Here is a 24761-nt window from a genome sequence, read left to right as displayed (position 1 = left end):
TTCATTGCTTTCCACTGGATCCTGCCTCCATCCATTCTTCTCTGACCGACCATGGACTAAGGGGACAGACAGTCCCATGGGGAGTTGGGCAGCAAAAGCAAAACCCCAATTTTTATATCACTAGAAAGAGATCTGTATGATTGCTGTATTTCATCACTGCCTTCCTTGGATATGGCAGCCATTTCTCAGGCTTCCTCTCCAAAATTGAACCCAATTCCCTGTTCCCCCATTGGTCACCATGGTTATGCACAGCCCAAGGAGGGGTTCAGAAAGTTCTAGATGTTCATTGACATCTATTAGCTCTAGAATTAGCACAGTCGAGTGGCCAAAGGAAGCATAACTGACTAATGAGGTGTTCACGGTTTCTATTTAACACCCATGTGTAGTTATGCATGTATAATTTAATCTTTCTAGCTTGAGCTCCATTGAAATGAATGGGAGTTGCAGAAAAGCTTCCATTCATTCAAAGGTGCTCTGAAAGCCTGCTGGCTTTAGCTATCTTACTTGGGAATCCTTTGATCATTCTCAGAACCAGTTGATCAAGTGCAGGCCTGCTTTTGTGGACACCTGGTGCTTTAATGGACATTTTGTTTGGTGAGTTATAATCTTTTAACATGTGCAGTGCACATGATTGGCAAAAGCAGGGCCACTCCTAATAATTCAGCCCCAGTTTTCCTAGTACAGCTGTGTTGCTTCCACACTGCAGTACATCCAAATGGAATTGAAAACTCTGTAGGAACATCCGGCTTACAAATGCTCCCTGCAGTTTTGGAGGAATGTGTTAAGAGGCAAGCAAGAGTTCAGCCTATAACATGTACATTATTGTCTCTCTTCTGCATTTTTTTCCACAATACAGAGTGCTCTTCTTGCAGGACAAGAACCTCAGTATTATAAACTTAAATTTTCTACTGTCTGCCTTTCCAAATAAGAAAAATCACTTCTCTCCCAATTACCTATTGTAATTGTTTTATAGCTTCTGAGCACTAAAATGTTTTTCATGTTAATGAGCTATAGAATCATAGAATTGTAGAGTGGGATGAGACCAGTCCAGCCCCCTGCAATGCAGGAATCACAACCAGATCAAATATGACATATGGCAGTCAACCCTCTGCTTAAAACCACACAAGGAAGAAGAATGCACCACCTTCAGAGGAAGTCCATTTCACCATCAGACAGCTCTTCCTGTCAGAAAGTTCTTCCTGATGTTTAGTCGGCATCTCCTTTCTTGTAACTTGATTCCATTGGTATGGATCCTACCTTCCAGAGCAGGAGAAAACAACCTTCCTCCATCCTCCACGTGAAAGCCCTTTAGATATTTGAAGATGGCCATCATATTTCCTCTCATCTTCCTCTTTACGAAGCTGAACATACACAACTCCCTTAACCGTTCCTGATAAGACTTGGTTTCCAGGCCCTGGCTCAACTTGGTTGCCCTCCTCTGCACACGTTCCAGCTTGACAATATCCTTCTTCAATTTTGGTACCCAGACCTGGACACATTACTGACCACACTACTTCAGAACATGTCATTTAGAGGTTGTTGTAGTTTACATTATGCCAGCAGCACATGAAGAACATTCGCATGCTGAGGATCTTACAATCTAGCTTTCCAATAATAATATTATAATAATAATTTATTATTTATAACCCGCCCATCTGGCTGAGTCTCCCCAGCCACTCTGGGCGGCTCCCAATCACATGTTAAAAATAATACAGCATTAAATACTAAAAACTTCCCTAAACAGGGCTGCCTTCAGATGTCTTTTAAAAATAGGATAACTGCTTATTTCCTTCACATCTGAAGGGAGGGTGTTCCACAGGGTGGGTGCCACTACCGAGAAGGCCCTCTGTGATGGAGGTGGAGACGCTCCTTCAGGTATACAGGACCAAGGCCGTTTAGGGCTTTAAAGGTCAGCACCAACACTTTGAATTGTGCTCGGAAACGTACTGGGAGCCAATGCAGATCTCTCAGGACTGGTGTTATGTGGTCCCGGTGGCCACTTCCAGTCACCAGTCTAGCTGCCGCATTCTGGATTAATTGCAGTTTCCGGGTCACCTTCAAAGGTAGTCCCATGTAGAGCGCATTGCATGTGGAGGGGAGAGACTAGTGGGAAGGGAGAAAGGCAAGAAATGCAACCACCAGGAGGTATTTGTTTTGGGGGGTGCTAGCAACCCGCGGGACGCAGGTGGCGCTGTGGTGTAAACCACTGAGCCTTGGGCTTGCCGATCGGAACGTCGGCAGTTCGAATTCCTGCGATGGGGTGACCTCCCGTTGTTCAGTCCCAGCTCCTGACAACCCAGCAGTTCGAAAGCACGTCAAAGTGCAAGTAGATAAATAGGCACCGCTCCGTCGGGAAGGTAAACGGTGTTTTCGTGCGCTGCTCTGGTTCTCCAGAAGCGGCTTAGTCATGCTGGCCACATGACCTGGAAAAACTGTCTGCAGACAAACGCCGGCTCCCTCGGCCAGTAAAGCAAGATTAGTGCCGCAACCCCAGAGTTGTACACAACCGGACTTAACTGTCAGGGTTCCTTTACTTTTACCAATGTAAAAAGAATTCTCGTCCTGTCTTTCATTCTTTCTTCATTGTGACTCCCCCTTCAGATGTCCAATGGCCTTATCCCCTGTTTCTTTGGTAGCTGGCTTGGAGTTGCACTTGCTTCAGTCATTCCATAGTTTGGATCATTGTACTTGCCTCCAAATATTTCCCCTGACAGTGGTTTGGCAGTGATATGGAAGGGGAAGCCCCATCTGTTGGGCAGTCCCGCCCCCTGTGGCATGATTGTGATTGGCTTGAATTGCTTGCATCTTTCTGACATTACAGCATATCTTGGTAGATCTGTACCATTTTATCCTTACACCACAGCTCTCCGAAATGGCACAGGGCTTCTAGATGTTAGTCTCTAGAGCAGGCCCCCAGAGTACTTTCTTTCACTTGCCAGTGTACCCATCAGTTTCAGTGTTCTCCATTACATGTGAGGGCTTCCCCCCCCCCCGGAGGGCCTTGTCCCTTCCTCCTGCCATGTCAGTTTCTCTCTCAAACTGAACTCACTGGGCAGTTTGGGGTTTTTTTGTTTTTTTTGCTGAATGCCATATTGTTGTTGGCCTCAACTCCCTCAGGTTCTGGATGTTTCAGAAGCAAATTCTGCATTTTAGTCTTAGGAGAGCAGTGGAGTTAAGTCCCAGTGGGCAAGCTCAAAGAAAGTTTGGTGGGAGGGTGGGGTCTTACCTTTCAGCAAAAAGTGGCAAGGGGCTTTTCCTTCCTTGTTTCTTTTTATTGCGTGTCGAGGTCCCCAAGCCACCCCTAAATAAATTCACACTTCACACCATAATTTTTGTTGAAGGTTTTGGCATGATTTTGGCCACAACTTTATTAAAATACAAACAATGTGAGTGGTTGCTTAGGCATTGGTTGCGACTATCTGTGCCTGCCCAGGGACAGAACTGACATCCGCAAGCCTGCAAAGTCAGTAAGGGAAAACATTATATGGGGAGTAGATGGAGCTGGGTACCAGACCCTCACCTCTCCCCAAATGCTCCCAGGGGCTCTTGCGTGCCCTATCCTCTTTGACAGGGGTGCGGACAAAAGCATGGAGAGCCCCTGGATTCCTTTAATGGAATACCCTTGCAGCAACAGCATTGGAGGGGCAGGCACAGCCAATCCATACCCCTCCACCAACCATTTTTTTCTAAAACCAATGCCTAACCGCAACCTTACAAGTTGTGATGATTTGCTACGCAGTAGGCAAAACCCAAATAGCACCAGCCAATCTGCCAAATGGACAAAATTCCTACCAGGCCCCTGCCCCAAAGCAGACGACCCCATGACAGGCATAGCAAGGTCAAACGCAACAAACACCCTAAAATTAGGAAGGGTGGGCGGGTGATCCGATGCGCGCAGCGAAAGAGGACACTCAATGCTGCCCGCAGAGCATATATTCAACCCAGGCTGTCAATCAAACTTGGCAACATCAAACTCTCCCCAGCAACCTGAGGAGTCCAATCACACTTTGGGCCAACCAACCAACTTGCCCAGCAACAGGGGGTGTCTGGTTAACCCCACCGCAACCCGTTCTCTTCATGAAGGAGAACACGCTTTACCATTTACACCAAAATAAAAATCCCTACTGCTGCATAAGGCTCAGCTGTGCTTTATTGCTGTATAATGCTGTATTGTTTTTAATATTCAGTTGGAAGCCGCCCAGAGTGGCTGGGGAAACCCAGCCAGATGGGCGGGGTATAAATAATAATTATTATTATTATTATTATTATTATTATTATTATTATTATTATTATTATTATTATCCTAGCCACATTTTGGGGACAGGAATGATGCAGCATCGAGCAGTAGCATTCATGGGGGGCAAAGATGGCTACCTTGCTGTAGTCATATTCTCCCCTCAAGAATGCATTTGTTGTGGGAAGGGGCCATTCATACTCAAATTCAAAAGAAAGAGCACCACCCTGAAAATTATTAAAAGTCACTGAAAATCTAACCCCCCACTAAGGATGAATTCTTTCATTAAAGTGGGGGGGGCGGGGATTTATTTTAAATAATAGGCCATGAAGAAATAACAAAAAATAGAAATAGCAATATATGTTAGGGAGATTCATTTTCTAAACCATATGGTGCTATACCATATACTGGCCTGATGAGGCTAAGAAAACAAATGTGTTGAAACAATTAAAGCTGATAAAAAGTGGAATGAGGTCTGCAGTATGGTCTGTAGCAGAGGAAAGCAATCCATCCAGTAGAGGGAAGCAGTACATTTCTTATTCCTTATTTCATTGCTGCCCATTTCATTTCAGCGTTTTAAAGACTTCCATTCTGATTTACTGAAAAGTTAGGAAAGACTCACAATCAAGAAGGTCGTGCAGTGACGAGGCCGTAGGGTACTTTAAAAATGTAGGCTATTCCTCCGAAGATTTAGGAACGGAGAAGAAAAAGTAGGTTTCCCAGCTTTCCCTTTTATTTTTTAGCTCTGATTAGCTTGCAAGATCAATCATTGCAGAAAAGATACAAAGCCCCAAGATCAAGATGAGAATGGATAAATCCCAGCAGCTTTTGAAGGGGGTTGATCTTGAAATGTAACCCCATTCCAGGTGGCCTTTTTATATAGCTGATGGAGGAGTCTTAGTTCACATATTTATGCGCATGAGTTGATTCTGCATTCTATAATAATCAGTGTTTGATGACTCATAGTACTGCTGTCCACTGCTGTGTTTGATCAAAGTCTTGTTGTGAGTGTTAAACCCAGCTTCACATACACACATGACGGTGTGAACCCATAAGCCTGGCACATTTAAACCCCACCCCCGTAGAAATCAAACCCACACTGAAATGCCTCTAATTCATGATCAAAGGTATGCAGTGTTGCTCACCAACCCATTTTATTCAGCTCATACTATCAGCTCCTGGTACCTCTGGCCTTGCCCAGCCCTACCTCCAGTTTAAATGGAGTGGGATCTATATTGGGGGCGGGGGGGGGGGAGTTATGTCTGTATGTGTGGTCTGGGTATTCACTTGATTTTGCTGGTTGTTGAGGGGTGAGCTTTTTGGAGTGGAGTCCGTAAGACGGTTGGATGTCTCCTTGTACACCTCATCCAGTGTGGTGTACTGGTTAAGAACAGTGGACTCGTAATCTGGTGAACCGGGTTCGCTTCCCCGCTCCTCCACATGCAGCTACTGGGTGACCTTGGGCTAGTCACACTTTTCTGAAGTCTCTCAGCCTCACTCACCTCACAGAGTGTTTGTTGTGGGGGAGGAAGGGAAAAGAGATTGTTAGCCGCTTTGAGACTCCTTAGGGTAGTGATAAAGTGGGATATCAAATCCAAACTTTCCTCCTCCTCCTCCTCCTCCTCCTCCTCCTCCTCCTCCTTCTTCTTCTTCTTCTTCTTCTTCTTCTTCTTCTCATCCGGGCAACTCCTGCAGCCCAGCTGATAGCCAGATGTACTGCTCTGCTTTCCCAGGCATGTCCAATAGGTAGATCACGATCTACTGGTAGATCACAGGGTGTTCCTGGTAGATCCTGATTGATCTCTGGCCCCTCAGTGATCTCCTTACAAAAAAGCAACAAAAAAAACCCAACCAACTTTGGCTTCCTAAAAAAAAGCTCCACTGCTTTGGGTAGATCACTGCCAGTCTTTTTACGACAATGAGTAGATTACTGCCAGCTTTTTTATACTGTGAGTAGATCACAGACTATTGGGAGTTGGATGTACCTGCATGGACCACATCAGCAAGGCCAAGGGGGTCTTGTTATCTGGGTAGTCCAGGACCTCCATACGCACAGCCCAGGCTTGCACCCCCAGGAGGTCACTTTGGTGCTGCTAATGCAGACATTTGACTTCACCCCTGGAGGCGTAATCCACTGTCTCTCAAGACAGATGGGTGACAGCAACAACAGGAAGGAGCTTTTTTGAATGTATATTCCCAATTTATTCTCCAAACTTGTCATACCCAAATCTGTTAGAGGGGTCAGATAAGAAACTTTTGCAATGGTTTGTTGACCTAGCACAGATAATAGTAATTAACTTAATATAATGTTGTTCAATTTTGTGGAGCTGGAATAAGCTGTGATTTTCTGCTGTGCCGGTATGGTATAATTATTTCATTCTACTTTCTCTGTGCAGAGAACCTCTGTATCTAAGAAATATGATCTTGATGGCAGCATTGTGCATACATGAAGTGGGAGGGTTTGGGTAGGTGTTTGTGTATCTCATAAGCTTTTGGAAGTAGGTCATAGATGGAACTGATACTGGTATATTTCTAGCCCAATGCAGTTGCGTGTGTAAGTTTGCTCCCATTTTAGGGGGTAGCAGAATTTGGGGACATCTCATGCTCTTCATTTTCTGCTTCCTTTGGATGAGCCAGGGCAGGTGATAAGGGACTCTGAGATGTAGGTAAACTTTTGGTATGTCACTTTGCATTTCCACATGAGCAAATTTAAACCATATGAAGGTAAAGATGTACAAAATAACATATTGTAAACAGACCTGCTGTACAGAAAAGCCAGTCCAACACAAGAATTCTTTGTTTTCTGACATTGAGTTATAATAATTGCTCCCACCAGCAAAGGTTTGGTCTCAGTGTCCTTTGCCCCTGTGGTGTGCAAAAACACCATACAAGATCTACAATTAAGAGCAAAAATAATTTAATACTTTTACATATATGCGTTTACATACTTGAATCATATTTATTCACGCCTGTGAAGGCCCTGATAGAAATAAATAGATTTTATTCAAATGTCATTTTTATGCAGGTTCCTTTGCATTGTATTTTGGCTTGCTTCTGTATGTACCCCTGGCAACTAGAAAAATATTATATGACACTCCAGGCAGAATATTCTAGAATGCTTTAGATGAGAGGAAGTACATTCTGAGAAGACAAGTAGTCTGTCTGTTAACTAAAGCATATTTCTGTCATACGGCATGGATTAAAGTAATTAATTTGTCATGTTACTGGCTTACGGTTACCCCCAAATGGCATAAGTATAGGTTAGAATCATATGTCTATCCTTCTTGTTTCCAGTTTCCCTCTCTTCATTAGAAACCGCAGGCAGTCATTTCTGCAGTGCGGGGATCATATCCACCTATCGTATATCTTCTGTGAATTTACTCAACATGTACACCCAGTGCACAGAATATATAGAAAGTTGAGCTGAAAATAATAGAAAAGTGTTTGATTGCACAGTATTTCTCATATTAAATATTAAAGGACAGTAACATTTGCACAAAGCCAAATGGGTGTGACCAAAAATAGTGATGATGATGATGATGATGATGATGATGATGATGATGATAATAATAATAATAATAATAATAATAATAATAATAATAATTCTAAAATAATTTCATTATAAAATTAATTCCAATCAAATTAATGGCAACCACTGGGCTAGAGTTCTGTGAGGATTGCCAAAGGAGGGGGTCAGGCTGTGCCCTGGCCAAAGGCCTGGTGGAACAGCTCTGTCTTACAGGCCCTGTGGAAAGATGTCAAGTCCCGCAGGGCCCTAGTCTCTTGTGACAGAGCGTTCCACCAGATCGGAGCTACAGCCGAAAAAGCCCTGGCTCTGGTTGAGGACAGCCTAACCTCTCTGTGGCCTGGGACCTTCAGGATGTTTTTGTTTGAAGACCGTAAGTTCCTCTGTGGGACATACCAGGAGAGGTGGTCCCGTAGGTACGAGGGTCCTAGGCTGTATAGGGCTTTGAAGGTTAAACCTGATCCTGTACTCCACCGGAAGCCAGTGCAGCTAGTATAGCACCAGGTGAATGTGATCTCGCAGCGAGGACCCCGTAAGGAGTCTCGCCGCAGCATTCTGCACCCGCTGGAGTTTCTGGGTCAGTCTCAAGGGCAAAGAAACCTCTTCACAATCAGAGGGATCTGACGAATGAGAGCTGGTTTACATGTCACAACTGCCACATGGCGCTGCTGGAACCAGCATCCCCTTGTGACTTCTCCCATTCAGCTTACGGTGCCTAGAAACGCAATGCGGTGTCATCCAGTTGTGTGTTTTCCCACCTGCCATCATTGACTTGCTGCGGTAGATGCAGAGAAATGCTCCACGTGATGTCATAGGGAGTGGTACTTGCTACTGTGATGTCATGCTGTCTTAGAATGATAGAACTAACATTTTTAGAACTAAAATATCCGCCTGGTGAAGCTAAGCAACAGATCAACAGAGCCAGACTGATACCTAGAGAGAACTTGCTGCAAGACAGACCCAAAAAAGAAAATAACAGAACACCACTAGTAATCACATACAGCTCCCAAGTTAAAACAGTTCAACGCATCCTCAGAGATCTACAACTTCTCCTAGATAATGACAGTTCTCTTTCTCAAGCTCTGGGAGGAAGACCTTTCATTGCCTACAACCACCCAATCTTAAGCAACTCCTCACCCACAATAATACAGCAACAAGACTTAACATGGACACTGGTACCAGAGCCTGCAATAAACCCAGATGCCAACTTTGCTGCCACATACACCCGGACAACACCATTACTGGCCCCAACAACATCAAATATACCATCTCAGGACTATTTAATTGCTCATCTTCTAACATTGTGTATGCTATCAAATGCCAACAGTGCCCTTCAGCTCTCTATATTGGACAAACAGGCCAAACCCTACGCCAAAGGATAAATGGACATAAATCTGACATCAGTAATCACAAGACAGAGAAACCAGTAGGATTCTATACAAGATCTCAAAGTAGCTGTCGAATTACAAAAGAATTTCAGAAATAGACTGGAAAGAGAAGTTGCTGAATGACAACTTATTACCAAACTTAAAACCATGGAGAGACCTGGTCTGAATAGATTGGATTCTTATCTCATTATACATGATAAAGCTATTTTTGGCCATCTCATCCCTTGCTTTTTTCTGTAAGAGTAATTGCAGTCATTAACAGTCATCAACTGGTTTACCAGACCTATCTGCCAATCACCCATTCCCACCACCCTTCTGAGTAATACCCCTCCCCACCCTCTCGCTATATATAAGGGTCTGGTGACTTCTGTTTCAGTGTATCTGAAGAAGTGTGCATGAACACGAAAGCTCGTACCAATAAGTAACTTACGTATTTTTCGCACTATAGGACGCACCTTTTCCTTCCTAAAAAGCAAGGGAAAATGTGTGTGCGTCCTATGGAGCGAATGCAGGCTTTCGCTGAAGCCTGGAAAGTGAGAGGGGTCGGTGCGCACCGACCCCTCTCGCTCTCCAGGCTTCAGGAAGCTATCCGCTAACCGTGGGAGACCCAGCTCTCCCACGGCTAGCGGAGCGCTGCATTAATCCCGAAGCTTGGGGCGTGCGGAACTCAGCGCGCCCCAAGCTTCTGGGTGCCGGCAAGGTCTCTGCTAGCCGTCTAGACCTTGCCGGCACCCAGAAGCTTGGGGCGCGCTGAGCTCCGCAGCCCCAAGCTTCGGGATTAGCGCTCCGCTAGCCGTGTCTAGGCTGCGGATAGCAGCCTGCTTCCCGGAGCGTCGGGCGCCCTGAAAGCAGAGCGCCCGGCGCTTCGGGAACACATCCGCAGCCTAGGCAACCCTGCGGGAGGTCCCGCAGGGATGTCTAGGCTGCGGATAGCAGCCTGCTTCCCGGAGCGTCGGGCGCCCTGAAAGCAGAGCGCCCGGCGCTTCGGGAACACATCCGCAGGGTGGGGAGCCCTGCAGGAGTTCCCCGCAAGGCTCCCCACGCTGCGGATAGCAGCCTGCCGCCCAGCGCGAGGGGCGCCCTGAATCAGAGCGCCCCTCGCGCCGGGCAGACATCCGCAGGGTGGGGAGCCCTGCAGGAGTTCCCCGCAAGGCTCCCCAAGCTGCGGATAGCAGCCTGCCGCCCGGTGGGCGGGGCGCCCTGAAGCAGAGCGCCCTGCGCGCCAGGCAGACATCAGCCAGCCCCACAAGCTCGGGGGACAGCAGGGAGGCGCAGCGCCACTATCCCGCTGTTCCTCGACCTGGTTCAGTTTCCCTGACCTGCTTTTGGGGGGGAAATAAAGGGAAAAAATTTTTCCTTTATTTCCCCCCCAAAAAACTAGGTGCACCCTATGGTCCGGTGCGTCCAATCGTGCTAAAAATACGGTAGTTGGTCTCTAAGGTGCTACTAGAAGGATTTTTTTTATTTAGAATCATTCTAAGTCATCTAATCCAACAATGCAGTATTCTCAAATACATCTTAAATGACAGATGGCCCATCAAACCTGTGCTTACAAACCTCCAAGGAATAAGAGTCTACCATCTCCATTCCACTGTCAAACAGCTCTTCCCGTCAGAAAGTTCTTCCTGATGTTTAGTCGGAATCTCCTTTCTTGTAACTTGAAGCCATTGGTCTGGGTCCTACCCTCCAGAGCAGAAGAAAACAAGCTTGTTGCATCCTCCATGTGACAGCCCTTTAGATATTTGAAAATGGCTATAATACCTCCTCTCCATCTCTTAATTGTTCCTCATAAGGCCTGGTTTCCAGACCCTTGATCATCTTGGTTGCCCTCCTCTGCACAAGTTCCAGCTTGTCAATAACCTTCTTAAACTCTGGTGCCCAGAAGTGGACACAGGAATCCAGGTGTGGTCTGATGAAGGCAGAATAGAGTGGAACTATTACTTCCCTTGATCTGGACACCAGACTTCTGTTGATGCAGCTTAGAGTAGCATTGCATTGGCGCTGTGGGTTAAGCCACAGAGCCTAGGGCTTGCCGATCAGAAGGTCAGCGGTTTGAATCCCCGCGACGGGGTGAGCTCCCATTGCTCGGTCCCTGCTCCTGCCAACCTAGCAGTTCGAAAGCACATCAAAGTGCAAGTAGATCAATAGGTACCGCTCCGGCAGGAAGGTAAACGGTGTTTCCGTGCGCTGCTCTGGTTCGCCAGAAGCGGCTTAGTCATGCTGGCCACATGACCCGGAAGCTGTACGCCGGCTCCCTCGGCCAATAAAGTGAGATGAGCGCCACAACCCCAGAGTTGGTCGCGACTGGACCTAATGGTCAGGGGTCCCTTTACCTTTATTACTTCCCTTGATCTGGACACTAGACTTCTGTTGATGCAGCTTAGAGTAGCATTGCATTTTTGGCTTAGATCTGTTTCATCATCTGCCAATGTGGAAATATGTGTATTATGGAACTTTTTTATATAGCACAGAACAGCTTTCTATATCTCAGCAATTAACTTATTTACTAATCCTTATTTACCTTCCTTGCATGTTCAAAGTTAATGTGTTTCTAGAGGGGTAGCCCTATTTGCAAAAACTACAGAGAACATTGTGACATCTTAAACACAAAGGTTAATGAAGATCATCACAAAGTCATCTATGCCTGGAAACCTAACCGTGCCTACTCAGAAGCTTTTTTTGCTATTGCATCACAGTGTTGACTCCTGTTAAGCTTGTGGTCTACTAAGTCCCCTAGATCATTTTTGCCTGTACATTGGTACCTTGGTTCTTGAACTTAATCCGTTCCAGGAGTCCGTTCGACTCCTGGAACCATTCAAAAACCAAGGTGCGGCTTCCAATTGGCTTCAGGAACTTCCTGCACTCAAGCGGAAGCCACATCACATGTTTGGCTTCCGAAAAACCAGAACACTTACTTCCAGGTTTGCAGCATTCGGGGGCCAATTTGTTTGACAACTAAGCCGTTCTGGAACCAAGGTACCACTGTACTACTAGCAAGTCAGGTGCCCCCCATCTTATATTTGTGCAGCTGGTTCTTCCTGCCTAAGTGTTGAACCTGCCCATTGCAGGCAAAATATAGTCCAGCTCAATCCTCTTGAGGTTGGTAGCAGGGCTGATTTTAGGTAGTAGTAGACATGCTTGGTGGACCCTGTTCCGCCAGGGGGATCTTCTCCTCCAGACCACCCTCTCTGCTCCCCACTTAAGGAGAAAGCAACTACTGTGGCTTCTGCTCCCCATTACCTGCCTCTTCCTCTCTGTGGCAGTATGGATTGGGTCCAATCACCACTGCAGTTGACGGAGGGGGGAGGTAGACTGCCTGCATCCCCTCCTCACCCTTGTCAATTCCTACTTGTCCCCTTTTGTCATGGGACTGCCAAGGAATGCCTTTGGGTGGGGTGGGGGGAGGAGAAGAGTCAGAACGGGAACAGTCAGAAAGAGACAGTCAGGAAATGATGGAAGGAGGAGAGGGGGAGAGAGTAGGAGGCAACCAGGAGTTGTCAAGGCTCTTCAATGCTGAAGCAGAGCCCCAGCACCGCACAGGAAGCTCAGGGACAGACAGAGAGCCTATGCCTGTGCCTTTGGCACAGGAAAAGAGAGGGTTAAAGCGCAGGGATCAGAGACGTCCCATGAGGCTTCCCCGCCTCTTCTGTTGAAGGAGAAGACCACCCCCCGAATCTAAACTGGACGATTCAGATGCATAAGTTGCACTGTGCTGCTTGTACATATGTAAAATAAAGAACTGTAAATATATCTCTGAGTGAGCAGAGGGTGCTTATTGCGAAGAGCATACACAAACCTTCACACCTTTGCACCGCAAGGAGAAGGCAGGTGAGTGAGTGAGCAATGGGACGAAGGAGAAGCAGAGGCCAGGGGGCTTTCAGTGGTGGAACTCTTGCCACCTGCTATGTTGACCCGCTAACATCAGGCATGCTCAGTAGGATTTGTTTCCACATACCAAATGCATAGCGTCAAACTGTGTCAAATGTCCATGCTTTATTTGTACATGTATTATTCACATCTGTACTGAACCATTTATTTGGCATCTAACTCTGCATCGTGGGACCCCAGTTGTGAGATACACTTTGATCTTCTTGCCTAATAAGTTTTTGTTCCCCTTTTAGGTGTCAAGCTATGGTCCAATGTTATGGAGATCCTGGAAGAAAAGGATGGGGTTGACACAGAACTTCTAGTTTATGCAATGACTTTAGTGAACAAGGTTTGTTTTACATTTGGATTTATGTATTCAAACGAATAGCGCAAAACTTCCTATGGCAGCTGACCCTGGTGTTTGAAAACACACTTTTAAAATCTCCCTTTAACATTCCAATTAAAAGACAATTTAAAAAGCTTAAAAAATAATAATAAATAGTTGTCCCACTGCAAAAAAGCCACAAATGTAAATATGTATGTATATGCTTGTGAGAAAAAACTTAGCTAACAGCTGTTAATTGTTGTATGATATCAAATAAGAGAATGTATTTTTAATTAAAAACAAACAAACACCTGACCTTCCGCTATTCCCTGGGAAAGATAGGATACATTTAGGATGAAAAATGTACTGATACCGCAGGGCTTTGCATAGCAGGTGAGTGTTGCTGAAACTTGTCTGTAGGCTATGGGTTTATTTGATGTTATGGTGCCAGGAGAGCCATGTACTTTATGCCTTTAAATTTCTTGGTGGAGTCAGTGACTTCATAGAAGGATGCTTGTTACCTCACACCATGTACTGTGACTTCATTTGAGATAGTTTCATGTACTGTGCCTGACACAGCTTCAGATATACTGTAGCTGCCTTTTAGCATGGATGACCAGGAGAGAGTTGGTTAGACACAAGGTATTCTGCGAAGAACCAGGACACGTTGGGCCAGCTGAAAGTACCTCTAAGTGTTGTGCTGAATGTTTGCTTCTGTTCTGTTCCGAGCAATGGCCTCAGCAGCAAGGTTACAGAGGTAGCTACCCTGGACAGCTCCCTGCAGGCCCCAGGCTGGACGCACCATAAATCCAGATGTTCTTTCAGTGGCAGTCACCTTCAGATTGAGCTTTAAATGAGAGCCATAGCTCTATCTCAGTAGTTTACTTTGCTTTCTGTGAGAGAAGCCCTGCCTTCTTTAGCAGTCAGCTTCAACTGAGTTAGGAAAACTGGTTCTGCTAGGTCGTAGGATACAGAATCTTCCAAGTCAGAAGAGGGCAACCCAGCCGCCTCAGGCCAAGGAGGTCCTGACCATAGTAGGTTCATTTTGTCCAAGTACTTCTGGTGTACTATGTACACTTAGGGCTGATCCTGAAGACAATTTCCTCTCCTACTCTTAATCCGTGGCCTCGTCCCCAAGGGTCGTGGCACCTTCCTGCTACTGATTACTGTTCAGTAGGCTGGTGTCATGATCCCCTCAGTGCCTGTGGGCCCAGGATGACAAACCATGGAGGATAGACAAGGGGGAGGGAGGCAAGGAGGAGTGAGGGGAGACTGGAACAGGTGGAATACCTTTTCTCCTTCTGAACACATCTGGCTCCAGTGTTGACACAGGAGTCCCAGCTCCTTCCCTATCGCAGCTCAACTGGACTCCAGCTGTGCCAGTTACAGTTTTGATGAAATGCGGCACACACCACAATAAGCTTCCTCTGTGGAATTGCTACCAGGAACCCAAGGCTGACTGCTCAAGCCCAGGACTTTCCCTGCTTTTTGTGACTTGAGGCAACACTCTCTGGCCCTCCACCCCACCACCATATATGGTGTCATCTGAGATCCACCTAGAGGTCATAAGGACGCTTTGTACAATGTACCAAGCATCCTCGTGGGGGAAATAAAGGGGCCTTGTAATTCTACTTTCTAAAAGTGTCATGTGACACACACAAAATCTGCCTAGCAACTTGAATACAGAAGATGCCTGGCAGCCCCTCCCCCCTTTGGCTAAACCTCATTCAGCGGTGAATCCAGTAATATTTTCCCCAAAGCCATAGAAGTTTTTATATTTATAAAATAACCTCTTTGCCTTTCCCCCTTTCCTGTACCTTATATCCTGTCATTCTCAGCTCTTTCAGAAGGCAGAGACTTTTGCAGTCCTAAAGGTACATAAGGAAAGGAAGTTCCATCAAGTTTAAGTGAAACTTACTCTTACAATGTGTGTTCAGAATAGTAGTCTTAGAGCCTAACCTACCCAGGCCCACTCATAAGAAAATCAATACCACTTACCTAGTTATGTGTAGGACTGAAGCCTAGTCAAAAATTATTGTTATTTGAAGAATAATGCAGTCAAAGTTAAAGAGTTTAAAGCCCTTTTGATTTTCAGTTGGAGAATTGTATATTCTTACGGTTCTCTGCCAGAAATCAGTGGTATTCAAGAACGTGCACCTTTGCCTGGATCATGTCCTTGTTGCCTGGGACAATTTGTTAATGTTTCTGTCGCCAAGTATTGAATCTTTCTTTCTTTCTGATCAGCATGGTCAACATAAGTGTAATTTGTTTTGGAGCAAGAAGCCTGAAATGCTTTGCCTTTTGACTTTCAGACGCTGTCTGGCTTGCCGGACCAGGATTCCTTCTATGACGTTGTTGACTGTCTGGAAGAACTGGGGATAGAAGGCATCTCCCAGAGACACTTGAATAAGAAAGGAGCAGACTTGGACTTAATAGAGCAATTCAACATTTATGAGGTAACTGAACATGCCCTGCTCTCTGCATCTTGCAACTTGGTGTACTTCAAAGTTGAGCTGGGCGGGGGAGGGGGGATGTGACCAGGGTAATATTAGTCTAGTTGTTTTTATTTGAAAAGTCAAACATCTGGTTATGCTACACAGTGACGGTGCAGGGTATTTAATAGTAAAACACACCTCATATAATAATAATTCATGGTTAAGAAACGGAAGAAAAAATGAATATGTTTATGGTCCCTTTGAATGTGCTCGTCGGCATTTAAACTATTTTAATGCTGATAATTTCGCATCCCATGTAAAAGCGTCCAGCATTCAACAAAGGCTCACCTCAAGAGTGCTGCACCTGCGATTATTCTCCCTCCTGATGGCCCTTCAAGTCCACTTTCAGGAATTTAGATTGGATTAATTATTGAGCTTGTGCAGCAACTGCATGTAGATGAAGCTACATTCATCATCATCATCATTTATTATTTATACCCCGCCCATCTGTCTGGGTTTCCCCAACCACTCTGGGCGGCTCCCAACAGAATATTAAAAACACGATAAAGCATCAAAAAAATTTCCCCCCTAAACTATTGTTTACTTTACATCTTCATTTAAAGTAATCAATAGTAGAGTACTTATGTGAAGGATAGAATATGAATGGGAAAGACAGAATATGAGCTTCTCAGTACTGAAAAAAACCCTTTCATACTTTGTAAACTGAATGCTATGCACTATGAAAGAACATCTCTCTGTTAATGCACCTGAAATTACTTTATTTAGTAATAAATCCTCCTCTGGAAAACATTAAGCTCTGCCATTGAAATGCTGGAGATCTTAGGTTTTGTAAGCCTTCATAACAGAAAAAAAATTCTGAAAGACCCAACAGAGATTCCTTCTCCACTCCCCTGGGGAAGTGATGTTTTTAGACCACCCTCCCATCCTGTCAGGCACAATCCAGCCCATCTGAGGGGGGAGTGACTAGGACTGAACTGTCATCAGAGGAAGAAAAGGTCCCTGGTATACTGAATAATTGTGTTCGGGTAGATGGCTGGGAGGGGGACGCGGGTGGCGCTGTGGGTAAAAGCCTCAGCGCCTAGGGCTTGCCGATCGAAAGGCTGGCGGTTCGAATCCCCGCGGCGGGGTGCGCTCCCGTTGCTCGGTCCCAGCGCCTGCCAACCTAGCAGTTCGAAAGCACCTCCGGGTGCAAGTAGATAAATAGGGACCGCTTACTGGCGGGAAGGTAAACGGCGTTTCCGTGTGCTGCGCTGGCTCGCCAGATGCAGCTTTGTCACGCTGGCCACGTGACCCGGAAGTGTCTTCGGACAGCACTGGCCCCTGGCCTCTTGAGTGAGATGGGCGCACAACCCCAGAGTCTGTCAAGACTGGCCCGTACGGGCATGGGTACCTTTACCTTTACCTAGATGGCTGGGAAATGGGAGTTGCAGGGTCTCTCTCTCATATCTCGGTTGGTAAGGGAAAATAAAGCCCTCTTGTTCACAAACACCAACCTCTTCAGCCTGGCTGGACATCCCAGTACAGTGAGCGGGGGAGTATTTGATCCCCTGCTAAATTTGCCCGTTTGCCCTCTGACGAAGAAATGACCAGTCCATAATTTTAATGGTAGGTTTATTGTAGCTGTGAGAGACAGAATAGCAACAGGAAAACCCCCAGAAAACCAGAAGACAAAAGTCAGAGATTGATGTGCATTATAATGAGTGAAATAAGTATTTGATCCCTTTTGGAAAAGATGACTTAGTACTTGGTGGCAAAACCCTTGTTGGCAATTACAGAGGTCAGACGTTTCTTGTAGGTGGCCACCAGGTTTGCACACATTTCAGGAGGTCTTTTGTCCCACTCCTCTTTGCAGATCCTCTCCAAGTCAGTCAGATTTCGAGGCTGATGTGTAGCTACTCAAACCTTCAGCTCCCTCCACAGATTTTCGATGGGATTAAGGTCTGGAGACTGGCTAGGCCACTCCAGGACCTTAATGTGCTTCTTCTTGAGCCACTCCTTTGTTGCCTTGGCCCTGTGTTTTGGGTCATTGTCTTGCTGGAATACCCACCCATCCTCTTATTTCACTCATTATAATGCACATCAATCTCTGACTTTTGTCTTCTGGGTTTCTGGGGGTTTTCCTGTTGTTATTCTGTCTCTCACAGCTACAATAAACCTACCATTAAAATTATGGACTGGTCATTTCTTCGTCAGGGGGCAAACGGGCAAATTTAGCAGGGGATCAAATACTTTCCCCCCTCACTGTACCTGTGAGTATTCCAGCATCCGTCTCTTTTTTTCTGTGGTCTCTGATATTTCCAGCAGGGATGGGAGCAAAAGGCACATCTTCTGAACTGTACATAAGTGAACAGATTGCACAGAAGTGCTTTGCGAGGCCAGATCGCTCCACACGACCCAGAAATTGAGGCACACGTGAATTAGTATCGGACTGGAGATACTATTGTGCCATTGTGCCGTGCGCGGCATTCCTTTTAATTCTTCATTCTTTCAGATGACCCTGAGGCACGAGGATGGCGATAACAATGGTGAACCCCCTCCCAGCGGCCGCAAAGATCGAAGAAGGTCCAGCTTTGGCTGCAATGAACGAAGGGGGCTGGAACGCAGGAGGAGCCGGAGGCATTCTGTCCAGAGCGAGAAGAAGACGTTGTCTGCCCCTCCCAGCCCCTCTCCTCAAGCAAGCCTTGCGGGGAGCCACGGGCAGGGCGTCGAAAGCCTCAGCGAGAAGTGAGTGCGGGGAAATTCTCCTTGTTTCTCCCTGCTTTGTACCTTTCCGTTTCATTCTTGTCCCGTAAAGATGGGATGTGGGAGCCTGTAGTGCACATTCAAATGATGCTTTTCAGGTGTCTGATTGCACCTGGGAAGAAAAGGTACCCCCTGCCCCACCCGGCTTTGCAGCTGTTTTCCAGGTCTCTCTCCTTCCTTGGCAGTTGGAAAATGGCGTTACATAGAAACAGCTTTCATATTATTAACAAAGCTGTCAGTTCCTTTTAGGAGTTTTGTCTCTCGACACCTGCTTAGGTTTTAAGGGGAAACAGCTATTTTTCGGCACACACTAGATAGTTTTCTTCATTATCTATTCATTTATGGTTTGTGGCCTTATCAGCACTGTCGCTTCTATACGTATCAAACTATCTCTGTCTTTGCCAATGTTGCTGCTGCTGCTGCTGCTGCTGGCATCTGTCTCTCTCAGGAGACACTGGAGGAATGTGCTTTTGCGGGTGAAGTCATCGTGTTGGAGAGTTACAGCGCCTGCTGTGGCTGTGGAGACCAATATGGGAGAGACATGTTTTGTTACAGCTGGGGCAAATGAAGGTGTCACTTGTGCTGACACAGATGCACCATGGCGTTTCGTCTCTCAAAACTCCTCTCAGCAGTGATTCTTCATGCTGTGGATATACAAACTTTGCCAATGAGAGTGTGAGAAACTGCAAAGTCTTGCGCATCTCCCGAGCTGCCAAGCATGAGTTTTTGAATCCACATAGTATATTCATCTAATTTTTCTTTTCTTTTCAGAGGACTTGTAGTTACAACAGAGTCTTTTTTCAGGTTTCCGAGTATAATCGGAGGAGTAAATATGCTTCCCTTTAAAATGAATGTGACAGCATAACATCTCTGCCTGGTGTAATATCATTACGGACCAAACTGGATGTGACACTTGCTGCTTTTGTTGTTCACAATTATTAGCAGAGGGGGTGATTTTTTGTTGTGGCCAAGGAGAGGGGGCTTTAACCTTTTCCTCCCCCACTACAGTACCAGTGAAAATTATTTATTGTTTGTATTACTTACTGAATTTATATACTGCCCTACACCCGGAGGTGTATGGGCCCTGCAGCTGCTATTAGCTTTGATTGTTCATTTCAGTGAGATGGAAGCTATACTTTCTGAAGGCGAATTCAGATATTGTGTCTTAATGACAGCCGATACAGGAACCACTCACGTGCCTCTTTGCTCACTTAATAACATACAAAGAAAACAATAATATAGCATTCAGATCAGCTCTCACTGTGGTTGGATCTAGTATATGTGAATCTGACTGTGAATGAGAACTCCTTAAATCAGGCTTCCTCAACCTTGGCCCTCCCGATGTTTTTGGCCTACAACTCCCATGATCCCTAGCTAGCAGGACCAGTGGTTGGGGATGATGGGAACTGTAGTCTCAAAACATCTGGAGGGCCGAGGTTGAGGAAGCCTGCCTTAAATACTGCATTATTAGGAAGTATGCATAGATGAACCCCAGAGCAGTGTGATGACTAATCGCTATGATATTGGACTTGGGCCAGTCAGATTTGCATTCAAACCCCAACTCAACTACGAAGCAAATGACTCTGCCACTAACCAGCTATTCCTGCAAATCTTCAACGTTCTTCCTCCTTAATCTCAAAGATTATTAGGATCTGAGGCTCCAGCGGCCTGGTACTCTTGGCTAAGCTTCTGTTGAGTCTTCTCCTCTCTTCTGTCCTGCTGACCCTGAGTTCACTGAGTCCACCACCTCTGTAATGCCATCCATTTACCTATTTCTTCAAGCGCTTGCCTCTCAATCAAATATTTTCAAGGCAGCTGGAGAAGACGTCCTCCAGCACCTCACATGCTTCTATCCTGAAGCCTTCTACTCCATTCCATGCTTCTAATAAGTAGTTGAGAATTCACAGAGAGGCTGTGAGGGATTTCCTCCATGCGTGCAGAGACGTATGTACACAGGCTTCATGCCCAAGGGAGGGGGCAGATTGTGTTCAAAGCTTTTGATCAGCATGTGGTCAAATTGCCTGCTTTTTCAAGCTTAGGCAATAAAACTATGGGCTGCAGCATTTAGACTGGGCAAGTGGAATTTCAGTAATAAATTGACGGCAGAAGCAGGCGCATTTGGAAGGAAATAAAAATGATACCTACTTATGACTTATAAAACCTTCCTTTTTGATGGAACATTTTCCACTTTATGTTTGTTCACCTGCAAGGACTTGAAGAAGACTGTTTTTCCAAGTGCAGCGCAAAGGAGAAACAGATCTGATATTAAAATATTGAAAAATAGGGAACTAAGTAAAACAGAAAGTGCCTAATAATCAGCTCTCATAAATATTATATATAATATGTAATATATAAAAATAGAGCTAGCAACACAGAGGCAGGTGTAGCCCCTGTTTACTTCAGTGGAATCAGGACTGCATCCAGCAATATTGAACAAATATTTCTGTGCAGTAAGTCAATGCATTGGTGCTTTAATTATTTCTATCCTTTTCCTTTCCTTCTCTCACTCCTAGTTTTATTTGGTTCTGCTGAAGGTATCTGCTCATCTCATTTTTCTCTTCTGTATTATGTGTTTCTGTCCATCTGCATGCCTCTTTCCATTGCTTTGGTCCTAGAGAGGAGGAGGAGGAGGAGGAGGAAGAGGAGGAGGAAGAGGAGCAACCAGTCACAGAACCTAATTCAGAGGAGGAGGGGGAGGAAGAGTCCTCTAGGCAGGTCCAAACCAGGTACTAGGGTGGTGCCCTTCCTAACACCTTAAAGAGTGCCTGAACTAAACATCTCACTAACTTTAATAGCTGATAACAGCCCTTCAGAATTTTTGCTCTGTCCTTGTTAAATGTATGATTGAACCCAGAAGCATAATATTATCTCTTCTTAAATATTTATGTTTAGCATCCTTCCTGTGCCCCCTCCCATGGGCGTAGCTGCCCCCCTCAATAAGTACAAATCAAGACAAATCAATACAAATCTGAGGTTCTGCCCCCCCAAAAAACAAAAGTCTGTCCCCCTAACAAAAATCCTGGCTACGCCCATACTGGTAGAAAGGTAGCTATTTAAATGTTTTATTTGTAAATTGAACATGCTTTATTTATACGATACGATAATCTTTATTGTCATTGCCCCATACAGAACAACGAAATTGAAAAATCTGCATAAGACATTCAAAACCCAACAAGCCTGCTATCCCCGCTATCCCAACCTGGTTAGCCCCCTAAAAACTCTGATACCCCATTTTTAAATACAATACACTTCCATACAGACTCCTTACAATGCGTTTAAAACCAAAATCGCATTTGGGTAGAAACTGTTCCTCAGGCAGCTAGTCCTAGTCTTTATAACCCTGTACCTTCTTCTAGAAGGCAAAAGCTGAAAGAAATAATTTCCGGGGTGCGCACAATCCTGCACTATCTCTGCAGCTTTCTTATGGCACCTGGAAGCATAGATTTGATCCAAGGTGGGAAGAGTGCACCCGGTTATTCTCTCCGTAGTCTTGACAACCCTGGACAGCATTGTTTTTTCCCTGGCCGTGCAGCTCCCAAACCACACACACAGACCATAAGTTAATACACTCTCCACAGTACAATGGTAAAATGCCATCAACAGGTCCTTTGAGAGATTGTTTTTCCAGAGGATTCTCAGAAAATATAACCTCTCCTGTGCTCTCTTCATCAGGTCTTTGCTGTTTTCTCCCCAGGTTAGGTCATCTCTCAACTCCATTCCCAGAAATCGAAACACCAAGACCTGTTCCACGCACTTCCCCTCAATAATAAGTGGCTGAATATTCAATTTACATTTCCTAAAGTCCACAATGGGACGCGGGTGGCGCTGTGGGTAAAACCTCAGCTCCTAGGACTTGCCGATCGCATGGTCGGCGGTTCGAATCCCCGCGGCGGGGTGCGCTCCCGTCGTTTGGTCCCAGCGCCTGCCAACCTAGCAGTTCGAAAGCACCTCCGGGTGCAAGTAGATAAATAGGGACCGCTTACTAGCGGGAAGGTAAACGGCGTTTCCATGTGCGGCTCTGCCTCGCCAGGGTAGCTTCGTCACGCTGGCCACGTGACCCGGAAGTGTCTGCGGACAGCGCTGGCTCCCGGCCTATAGAGTGAGATGAGCGCACAACCCTAGAGTCTGTCAAGACTGGCCCATACGGGCAGGGGTACCTTTACCTTTTTACCTTAAAGTCCACAATAATCTCTTTTGTTTTCTTTAAGTTAAGGAGTAAGTTGTTTTTCCTGCACCACTCCCCCAACTGCTCATACAAAATACATTTACATAAAATAATAGGAACATAATGAAATATTGTTGAAGCAGAAAAACATAGAATCCTGGAAGGGACTCAAAGGGTCATCTTTCTAGTCCAACCCCCTGCAATGCAGGAATCTCAGCTAAATCATCCATGACAGATGGCCATCCCACCTTTGCTTAGAAACCTCCAAGGAAGGAGAGTCCAGAACCTCCAGAGGGAGACCCATCTTCCATGTATTATAACAAGTAAACAACACTTATTTGACCCCAATTATTTCACACGGAGGGGGAAACCTACAGATACAGTCCAAAAGGTGCACAGGGAGTTCTGTAATTTGGGAGAATTTTAAAAAGCAATTGGTCCTCACTGACCTGGTGCAAAAAGATCTTGTCATCCGAAGGAGCCCTGGCTGCCTACATAAAACACTATAGCCCCACACACTAGTTCAATATATGGATAATTTATATTAAATTGTTTAGGGAAAGAAAGTATTTTAATTGAAACTGGAGATGATACAGGGTCTGTTTTCAATGATATACACCCCTTTAAAGCTTTTATTTGGTACATTCATCTTTTCTTTCTTTCTTTCTTTCTTTCTTTCTTTCTTTCGTTCGTTCGTTTTCCTTGACTATTACTGTGATTCATCTAACACAACATTAATTCCATCTTTTAATATAGAATAAAAATATTTATATTATAAAATTCACATGGAATGCTTTATTGTGTGGTTCCCCACTCCCTAACATTCCCTTTAATTGTCCAAGAGTTTGCTACTGGCATATTACACACCCTCCCCCACACACATCCATAAATATGTCAAATAAATTTGTCAAGTGATCAAATATTTCACTCTGCTATTTGGTAACATTTAAAATGGATGCCTTAAAATCAACCAAACATTGTTTCCTGATTGGCTGAACAAAAAGTTACCTTTTAATATTCCTTAGTCTTCAATCCTATTATAGTAAATTATCTTTTGAACGGGTAAAATTGTTACAGCATGATATTAGAGGCATCATTTCAGCATGCCCCCATGAAACATCTGGAGCTTTTGGATACCTGTTCTGAGAGGCATATAGCAAGCTCCCTCATCCCGAAATTCTCACTCTTCATCTGATCTTCATTCTGCAGAGAAGAGATTGAGGTGCCCTAGAAATTTCTTACAACGGTATTGCAGAGTACCATCTGGAGACACCTTGGGAAGAGATCCCAAGAGACCTCTCCACCTTCCTTGCCCTCTTGGGGAAGTTTATAAGCATACCAGGCATATAAACTTCTCTTTTGTGTTTTCACCATTAACCTATCTATTCCAATGCTTCCATTAACGCCATTTTCTTTCCTCTCCTGTTCTGCCTTTCCTCCTTTCCCTTCCCAGAAGACTTCCAGAAGGACAGGAGGTTGGACATGGTTCACAGAGTTCTGAGACTTCCGCCACCTCAGGTGTATTTTCTCAGGATGAGAGGCTTCCTGTGGGCTTTAGGGCAGAGAATTCACCCAAGAACTCATCATCATGCCCTGTGCCTGATCCATTTGCTTCACACCATTGTTCTCTCCATTCATCACCCTCATCTGTATCCATCAACTCTTCCCAGAATTCATCATCCGTCACACCAAAGGCATCCCCAACTGTCGATAAATTACCTTACGTCCCACACAGCCCCTTTCATCTGTTCTCCTATGATCTTGAAGCACCTCCAGCACCTGTTAAAGAGAAGGAAACAGAAGGGATTAGGGAACACAGGTAGCACTTCTCAAGAGTTTCATAAAATAGTCTGTGAGATAATTGGAATGTGATGTTCAAGAAATATTCTATATCCGGGACGTCCAACTCCCAAGAGACCGCTATCTACTCCCAGTATAAATAAAACTGGCATGGATCTAGCCATTGTTATTGGAGGGAGGATGGGGGGGGGGCGTGGAAGGGGAGAGAGGCAAAAGTTGTTGAGCTTTCTGGGGGGGAGGGGAGCCAAGAATTAACTA

The 24761-nt window shown here is 45.3% G+C and overlaps 1 protein-coding gene and 1 long non-coding RNA gene across 18 annotated transcripts in view; one reads left to right on the top strand and one right to left on the bottom strand.

Moving 5' to 3' along the window:
* Positions 1–24761, top strand: part of FHOD3 (formin homology 2 domain containing 3) — a 331840-nt gene that overhangs the window by 221766 nt on the left and 85313 nt on the right. For 8 of the 16 annotated variants that reach the window (XM_053360827.1, XM_053360828.1, XM_053360826.1 and 5 more), the window contains exons 8-11: positions 13270–13364; positions 15653–15796; positions 18288–18520; positions 24157–24522. In XM_053360827.1, the coding sequence (XP_053216802.1) occupies positions 13270–13364; positions 15653–15796; positions 18288–18520; positions 24157–24522 (838 nt within the window). Of the gene's footprint in view, positions 1–13269; positions 13365–15652; positions 15797–18287; positions 18521–21157; positions 21265–24156; positions 24523–24761 lie in introns of all 16 variants that reach the window. The other 8 variants (XM_053360833.1, XM_053360834.1, XM_053360835.1 and 5 more) reach the window with 3 other exon arrangements.
* Positions 6687–13772, bottom strand: LOC128399410 (uncharacterized). Of its 2 annotated transcripts, none has more exons than XR_008327221.1 (3): positions 13714–13772; positions 7590–7657; positions 6687–7128 (listed from the first exon to the last, which is right to left on the bottom strand). It is a non-coding gene; the product is annotated as an uncharacterized LOC128399410 (long non-coding RNA). The 2 variants fall into 2 exon arrangements; XR_008327220.1 differs by lacking the exon at positions 13714–13772 and adding an exon at positions 8519–8854.

The sequence above is a fragment of the Podarcis raffonei genome, chromosome 13 (assembly GCF_027172205.1).
Source record: "Podarcis raffonei isolate rPodRaf1 chromosome 13, rPodRaf1.pri, whole genome shotgun sequence".
In the NCBI taxonomy this organism is placed as follows: Eukaryota; Metazoa; Chordata; class Lepidosauria; order Squamata; family Lacertidae; genus Podarcis; species Podarcis raffonei.
This window is presented reverse-complemented; position numbering and strand designations above follow the sequence as displayed.